The 9121-nt window shown below is 38.3% G+C and overlaps 1 protein-coding gene across 1 annotated transcript in view; it reads right to left on the bottom strand.

The window, feature by feature from the left end:
• The window catches only part of OCIAD1 (OCIA domain containing 1), a gene marked incomplete at its 5' end in the record, with an annotated part of 15029 nt that extends 6398 nt beyond the window's left edge, over nt 1–8631 (bottom strand). Inside the window, 4 exons of the mRNA XM_008937212.1 lie at nt 841–970; nt 4099–4146; nt 4603–4656; nt 8547–8631. Of these exons, the coding sequence (XP_008935460.1) occupies nt 841–970; nt 4099–4146; nt 4603–4656; nt 8547–8631 (317 nt within the window). The remainder of the gene's footprint in view (nt 1–840; nt 971–4098; nt 4147–4602; nt 4657–8546) is intronic.
• Between the last annotated feature and the right edge of the window lie 490 nt (nt 8632–9121).

The following is a 9121-nucleotide window of genomic DNA, read 5'->3' as shown; positions in this document are numbered from 1 at the left end:
TGAAAAAAAAAAAAACTCTCATAAATTTGAATTTATAAACTAATTAAGAATTTAATATCCTTCACATGTAAGGAAACAAGTCTCAGCAGATACACAGCAGAACTACCACTCACTAAGCAAATGGTATTCTCCCAGTTTTCAATCAAGGGTGTAAGTGAGAGATTCTTAAAGTAGTTTGCAATTAAAACTGACCTGAAGTAGAAAACATTCTGGAACAAAACAGGAAATAGTTTTAAGAACCTGATGAGTTTCTCATATGTACAGCATAATGCTGTTACAGATGTAAAGGATTTAAACAAACAGCAGTAAGTTTGACCACCAGGCGTCTTCCTGCACTGATATTGTTTACTGAGCTCTTTCCTTTGATAAACACTGAAATCATTTCCACCCTTTTCCTACTTCAATCAAACTGAACTATGGGAAAAAAAATTCCAGAACGTAACACTTTTATTTCAGTTAACTTAGTTTATTTCGAAACCAAGGAGGCAACTTCTGCTATCACACTACTGCAAGCAAGTAAATACCATGGGAAAACAATACCCCAATTTACAAGGAATGTATTTTGCTAAGTAAAATGTTTCTTTTTCTGCTCAAGGTGATCAGTTATAGGTAAAGAGCTCAAAATGCATGTTTTATAGCTGGCTGACTAACAGATACACAGCACCCTGAAGGTGGCAGATTTGGAGTAGCAGGGGAAAGAGGGAAGGTTCTTTGGTTTTTGAAAGGTCTTTGAAAGCTCTGAAGGTCTTTGAAAGCTGCAAACATAGCCTTCATCTATCAGTGTTTGAAATGTCCTATCCAAAAGTAAGTTTTAAATTTAAGAGAGAATGACATTCTTACTTATGTGTACTATGTCTCTGAGCTTGTCGTAGAACATCTCCTATCGGGGAATCCTTCAGTTTCTTAAATTTCTCACTGCAGACTGGCAAGTAGGATATCTTTCCGGCCATGTATCCGCACATTCCAGCAACTTTTTTAAAAGAAGAAAAGACGGGTTTATATGCTGTATCATAATATTCAACACAGTTTTAAAATAATAATTTCAAATAAATTATACAATATCTTGAAGAAAGAAAGGAAAAACCCACAGTTTAGATCTAAGCCAAAAACATGCAGTAATTATCTCTCTCTGCTTCTTTTGCAGACAAAAGTTACTAAACCCAAATGCAACAGCTGAACAGAGACACAGAGCAAGAACTTAGACATGGCATGTGTATCAGGTGATTTCTGCTAGTACTTGATGAATGAAAGGTGACAAAAAAAGGAAAATAATTGATCGATTTTTCCCAAAATCCAGAAAAAGCAATTTACTATCAATGATGATAAAACAGGCATGAAAAAACAAAAGTAGTAAATTCTGGTAATTTAATCCATCAGAATAGTTAGAACTTGGAAAGACTTTCTCTAGCCTTAAAAGAAATATAAATAAACTCAGCAATAGGCTCACTATCTTCTGAAGAGTATTCCATGATATGGTTGCCAGAGGACAAACAACTGAATCAGCCAGCCCCTCACAGTCACTAGGCAAACGTGTTTGATTTAATGCAAGACTGAAGACTCTCAATCATCTTTAAGTTAGGAAAGAGTTAATTACTAGTAATATTAATCCCCTGAGGTCCCCAGGCTGTAGCTTACATCTCCTGGGAATCAATTTAAAAGGGGATTTTACTCTACCCTGCTGTACTGGTACTGAAACTGATTCCTATTGTCATGTCTGTATTTTCAAAAGGAGGTTAAAAATCCTTCTCTAAGGGAAAAGAGAAGAACAGCCACAACTACGAGTGAAGTTTACAAATGAGAAATGTCAGAGTTTAGCTAAGTTAGATATAGAAGACCAATTACTGTAATTAGGCATGGATATTTTTCAGAGTAAGAATCTAACAACCACAAGTGACACACACCATTACCAGATAGACTGTTGTAACCAACAGAAGCAGTAGCGGTATGCTCAGACCAGTGACACCAGAAAAGCAGGAACTGTTTTGCATTGTGTTACTGTTGTTCAACATCAGCTAGCTATGAGCCAGCAGCAGTGTCTGCAATTGGATGTGCTCTTCTTTCAGAAATTGTGAAGGAAAAAAAAGCCAAGCGGAACGTAACCGCACTGCTTCCTGTAATGAGATTTCCCTGCAGGAGGCACGTGCAGTTAAATGATGAGAAAGAATTCGGACTTGTAAACTATGTCCCTAGCAATAGTTTTCAGGAAGATCCTGTAGACGCATCTGACCTGAGTAAGATGAGGATGAAATGAAAACTGCTTATCTCAGGCCTTTTAGACTCCAACTATGTCCTAGAAAAGTCCCCGCATTTAAAATCACATGAAATTGCTTACTGAAAAACCACCAAGACACACGCTTCACGGAAAATTCTTCTAATAAAATGGAAGTCCATCTGCCTCCAGTGTACATAAAAAAGGAGAAGCCATAAGTATTTTGGCTTGTAATCTTAACATCAAGAATACGCGGGTCAGTCCAGCTGCTCCTTATTTTTTCCCTTGATTTCAAAACCTAGTTCTATAAAATAGGAGGAATGTAACCCTTAGCTAGAAATCTGTAGGAGCTATCAGGGAAATAGCAATTATATTATTTATTTATTAGAAAGGTTTGTGTTATACCATTGTTTGGCATTAAAAGAAAGCAAGCAGAATTTAGAATAAACAAATGACAGCCCTAGTCTCTCACATTCATTTATCTGCTTAAACAACACTTCCTTCACCACAAATCATGCGTTTTACCTTCTTCCCACTGAAGTAAACTCTAAGAGTAACTGCCTGTATCTGGGCAGATTGGCAAGATGGCAACTTCCTGTTTTACTGTCATGTATTACATTGAAAAGGTTAATTTATTAATTTCTTTTTGATTATACTTAATCCAAAAATCATTCACATGAAATTGCTGTTTTCCTGCAATTGTACATACATAATGTCCAGGAAAAAAAAAAAAAGGGCATTAAAATAGCCTGAATGGGACAAATAAGATGTATGAATAAAGACCTTGAAATTAGGAAGGGAGGGGTGGGCAATTAATTTAAAGTAAGCTTATACAGCATCTACTTACAATGTTTTTATCTTAAATTGTCATGACACTTGTCAAACAATTTAATGGAAAGCCTGTAAACAAAACTTGTGCAAAACACGTGTAATGGTTTGAAACCTGCTGCCCCTGGTGAGTGGAGATCTGAAACCCTAAACCAGGTACAAGCCTGAATGAAAGGGGCGTACACCTGTCCTATTCCCACTCCCCTTTTTCCTGTCTTTGGGACTTCCTGCCAAGGTCTATAAAAGGGGTGAGGAAGGCACGCCTCTCTCTCTTGCTCTTGCTCCTTTGACCTTCTACCTGGGCACACGCTGCTCTGCTGCTCCCTGTGCTACACGTGGTCGTGGCCATCTTGGAGACCTGGGCCTGATCTACAGACTCTTCCCTGCCTCCATCCACGTCCAAGGATTGTGCATCCAGCTTCAATCCACCTCAATCCAGCGAGATCCAGCACCGGGGAGCCTCAGCATAGCATTTGGGTTTTGTATATTTGGAAGTTTAATCTTCCTTGCCTTGTTGTTCCTACAACCCCCCTTCCCTGTTAAACCCCTACCCTTCTTCCTTTCTGTACCCTGTTAAACCCCTTCCCTTCTTCCTTTCTGATCCCTGTTAAATAATATATTTCATTTTGTTAATTTTCAATTTGGTGCAAGGTTTTCATTACCCCTGCCTTCCTTATTTACCTCACTATCTGGGAAACTGAGGGATAAGGGAGCTGGGACACAGTTCTGCCTTCTAACCGGGACAACACGCTGCACAAATTCAAAGACAGTGGATAGATGAGATGCTCTGCCCCTGGACACTGAATAGGGTCTTGCAGTATGAGATGCTGTAGCTAAGAAACGTCACTAAAAAGTTCCTGACTGACAGAATTAACTGCAGGAAAGTGAAACTTAACTCATTGGATGTATCAGACCACTTACTCCTATGCTCAGGCACATCTTACCGCTGTAAGCAGAGTGGAGTCACAATCAGGCAGCCAGACTGATTAGGAATTAGCCCTGTGTAACAGACTCCAGAACCTGAGGCATGAATTCAAGCTGGATTTACATATTTTACTTACATGCAACTTTCATAAAAGAGCCAAATCTTGAGCTGTCTCTTAGAACACCTGAAAATAAGGATCAAAGTAATTAGTGAGAAGTTAATAAGAATTATTCTGAAAACATCAACTGTGGCTATGTTTGTAGGTAGGTTACTCTTTTACACTTAATGTTGAAGGAAATGCAGGGAAACCTAATACCTGAATTTCCCATAAAATGATAAATATTCTAAGAATTACCTCTTTAATCCTATTACAAAGTATTATTATACACTATAGAATATATTGTTTCATAATCACTGAGATATTGCATTTGTCAACATAAAATGAACATGATTTTGATCTTAATTGAAAGTTTTGCTCCTTCTTTACTTCATGGAACTGCAAGTCATGAAGCTGAAGAGTCTGAACTTTTTTTAAATCACAAGTAGATCAGACATGATATTACTATAGTAACTTTTTTAACAGCAAAAAATATTTCATCTGAGCAAATCCAAATTAACCCAAAGTATGTTTCCACTTTACCTTTCCTAATTAAGAAACTAGTACCAAGCATGCTCACTGCAGCCAAAGGAAAAGCTGTGAAGAAGAAGAAGAAAAGTTGCTTACAATACGATTTTCAATATTTTCAACCACACTTAACAAAATACGCAGTGAGAGTTGTTAGGCCTTACTAAGCTTATTTGTGTAAGAATATAAGCACACATATCATTAACAAACTGTATATAAACTATGAAACATTCTCAATGCCAATTTTCAAGACCTACAAATTACGCGATACAGGTTAATGAGTCATCCTGCCTTCATTAGGGCTCACCCCTCCTAAAATACAAAAGCCAATGGCAGAGGGGGCACAGCTCCAGCGGTGAGGCGCCAGGTCTCACTACAGCTGCTACAGCACCAAGGTGCAGAAGGTCACACCAGAAGAACACACGCAGCTCTCCAGGATGGAAGGCAGCTACATAGAAGCCAGCACCTCTAAAAATTTTTCACAAGCAAAAGTCTTGATTTTGTTTTAGCAGAAGAAATCTGGAAAAAATCTTAACTCTTAAAGAGGTATAAATCGAATCAATTAAAATTAGGCAACATGTTTTATTCAGAAGCAAATTAAAGAACAGGGCAACTTTTTGTGTCGTTTACAGACCAAACTGTAATTCAGGGACAGGGTCAGAACGCAGAGAAGACATGGAACGTGGAAGAGCATCACTGCCTCTCGCCATGTGCTTAACAATTCATATCAGATTTCATCACGTTGAACGACTTCAGGTGGGAAGAGGGATTTGAAGATGGCAAGAAACAAGAGGAATGCTTATTTCAAGCAATGATAATGATGACACTGGGAAGATCAACTCTGAAACTGTAACGACCATCACCCTCACACAAGATACAGTGACACGGAAATAAATGACAGAAGACTGAAGTTAATTCAAGATTTAAATACATCATGCTTTTATGCAACTCTGAAAATGTAGTTGTCAAGTCTGAAAATGCAGACGTTAACAAAAAGGCTCAATGACTTTAACTTTACCCAAGAAAGAATTTCTTTTTAAGACAACTAGATGCTTATAACATTTTGATGCACATGATCTGCTAATTAATTTCAGATTTGAAGATAGATGATATTTTTTAGAATTTGGACAGCACAATATTAAAGTATACTTTGCATACTCACAGTTTATTTCTTCACAAACTCTGACAAGTCTAAACTAGGCCATTAGGGTAAATATGACTGGATTTCACTTTTAAGAAAAAGCACTGGCTCCCTGGAGCAAAGCAAGATTACAGAAACACTCTATTTTCGAGAATAAAATCCTCCAATGTATTAAAGATTAAACCCCTGATGCTTTTAGAGAGCCTAGACCTAGTTTTTCCAGAATGTAGAGCTCTAAATTTTTTGACATACAGAGTGGCAGTGGAGACAGAAGGTAGATTTTAAGAGAGAAAAACAAAACAAAACGCAAAGAGGGGCTGTTAAAAATAATCATGAAGATTACAGAGAATTTCAGTCTAGCCCTTAGAGGTTTGAAATGATTTATAAGCCAAACACAAATATTCCAGACATCAGACAGGTTACACGCTTGAGTGGAAACAGCTGCTAGTAGGTGAGCACGTAAATGACCTGAAATGGTAACTAGAAATTAAAAGAATAATAGGTAAATGAAAATTGGGTTCATACACAAAAAGTTAACATGAATAATTGCTCAAGAAAAAAACAAAAAGCAGTTTAATAAATCAGAAGATATTAATGCTTTTCACTGCTATGGGCACAAAGTACATTTTCTGCTTCAGGAACAAAACAAATGCTAGGAAAACTAATGGAAGGCTGATATCAACACCATATCATTAAGGATGGGAATATAATGTACCTTACTCAAAATGGTTTTACGGGGAAAAAGACACATTGATCTGGTTTGTTAGTGAGATTAAAAGTGAAAACAAAAAAACTGTAGATCACAGTGTGAATTTTTAACAGTATTATGTTTTATACGATGTGATTAAAAAGTAATACTACTAATAAAGCACATATTAAGTTGAATTATGGAGCAAGCATTTCTGAAATAGTAGCTGTCAAGAGAAACTACAGCAAAACAGAGGTTTGTAAGAATGGGTAAAATTTGGCTACAGCTTGAAATTTGAATAAACAAAGTGAAAATACACTAATTTATAGTGATAGATGTGAATAACAAGAACTGATACATTAAGAAGTGAGGCTATCAGGGCAGTCACACAGCCAGCCCACGCCTCTTGCAAAGGGGCAAATAATATGTATTTAATACAGGGAACAGAACAATTTAGGTACATGTAAAACAAAACAATGAAAAAGACAGGAGACCAAAAATGCAGTGACGGGCTTTAGGGTCTCCCAGTGAGGTAAGAGCACAGGACACAAACCCTGAAAATAATCATCTCTCAATTACTGTTGTAGTTCCCTAAAGTGAAATTCCTCAAGAAACTAATTTGGTCGTGTTGTTTAACTCTCTGTATAAAGATGCTCAGGGCACTAACTTACATTGCCAAACAAGAACACCTCAGGAAGACAAACAACTTCTTCCCCTCTTCTCTCCCAGGAGAGAAATAGAATCACTTAATGATAGGGGTTGAAAGGGACCTCTGGGGAACATCTAGTCCAACTCTCCTGCCAAAGCAGGTTCACCTCGAGTAGGCTGCACAGGAGCACAGCCAGATGGGTTTTGAAAGTCTCCAGAGGAGACTCCACAGCCTCTCTGGGCAGCCTGTTCCAGTGCTTCGTCACCCTCACAGTAAAGATTTTTTTCCTGATGTTGAGGTGGAAATTCCTGTGTTCCAGTTTGTGCGTGTTGCCCCTCATCTCATTGCTGGGCACCACTTAAAAGGGTCTGGCCCCATCCTCTTGACCTTTGGCCTTTAGATATTTATAAGCATTGGTAACATCCCCTCTCAGCCTTCTCTTCTCCAGGCTACACAGCCCCAGGTCTCTCAGCCCTTCTTCATACAAGAGAGACTTATTATCAATAAGCCATAACGAACCATCATCTTACTGCTCATGAACTTGGCTCTTTTCACTTGTACAACTTAAGGAAAACAGCTAGATTTCTGGCAAACAAGCTGAAGGTTTCCAAGTATCTGAATAAAAGCGGAAGAGAAAAATGCCAAGGCAACGGAGAAAGACAAAGCAAAACTTTGTATTTTTAATCCAAAATTGCCATGCCTTAGAAGTTGCCTCTGGAAGTCCTGGCTTCTAGGAGAAAGCAGAGGCCCAGTGTGCTAAATTTAGCAAATCAGCTGCTAAATTCTTCATCTGTCCTGGTTTCGGCTGAGCCACCTATCAGCATCAGGAGTAACCTGCCAGTGTGGGATAAAATAGTGGGTGGCAATCCCATCGGGAAGCTTGTTCCAACCTCAGGTGTATGAACAACTGGCATGCCTTGAACCCTCGGATTACGTCACGTCAAGAAGTAATGCAATCAATCCCCAATGGTTTATGAGGGAAAAACCCCTTAACATAACACTGATATTTCAAATAAACTGAGACATAAAGTATCCTGTGAAAACAACGCAAGTTTGTTATCCCTGTATACCAGCTGTAAACTATTTTATTCTTGCTTTTTAAAGATAACAAAAAATGAAAATAAAATTGTAGAAATGAAAAAAAAGAATATTCAGAAACGTACATTGGAGACTCCATGAATTATATCTATTTTCTGACTTTACAGCGCATATTTTTTAAATATGAAGGAATCTCATTAAAAAAACATAAACCCTACAAATTACGTTGCATCTTTTACAAAGTTCCTGTCCTGCAAATGCTTAACAAACGTAAATTCTACACGGGTCAGCACTTACTGGGATGCAATTTTAGGCCATGTGAAGCCTGTAATTAACTGTTGTGATACACTGACCCAAGCTTTCCTTCTGTAATGCCTCAGGTGATAACCACAAACTAAAGGTGGAAGAAAAGCAAACCAAGTTTACCAGCAAACAGAACTTACCTCTGTATCGGCTACTCTCTTCAGCACATTCCTTGAGGAGCCTTCTTTCCTCCTCCGTTGGCACATAAGGCTTAGGTATTTCCCTCTTTTATTAGGAAAATAAATTAGAAAAGAATGAACAGAAGCCTGGGGGCTTTTTTTTTTTTTTTCAATTAAAAACTGTGTGTGACTTCCACACCTTGTTGTGCCTTGTACTTTCACACCTCTAGACTTAAATATCTAATTTTAAAAAAATCCAATGCTTATACAGATCACGAGAATGGACAATATTTTGTGCACAGTCAAATCCCAACTCAGTTCACTTCTTTTTTTCTTCAGAAAAGCCTGCTTGGGTCCTTGCAAGCAATCTTCCAAACTGATGAAACCTGACAGCTCATTAAATCCCTTTTAAGAGTACATGTAAGGATTTTAATTACATAGCGCGTGTTGCCCATTGACACGCACATACTTAGTGTTTTGCCAGCGTGTGAGAAGTTTCTAAGAGGGGTGCGCGACCCTCTCCTGTGGCAACAGGGGTGCGTGCGGCCGGGCACCTGCCAGGGCGCCGGCCGGGACAAGGGCAGGTACCAACCAGA

Source organism: Merops nubicus, unplaced genomic scaffold (genome assembly GCF_000691845.1).
Source record: "Merops nubicus isolate BGI_N331 unplaced genomic scaffold, ASM69184v1 scaffold38153, whole genome shotgun sequence".
Classification (NCBI taxonomy): Eukaryota; Metazoa; Chordata; class Aves; order Coraciiformes; family Meropidae; genus Merops; species Merops nubicus.
The sequence above is the reverse complement of the archived record's forward strand: the minus strand, read 5'-3'. Positions and strand labels throughout refer to the sequence as shown.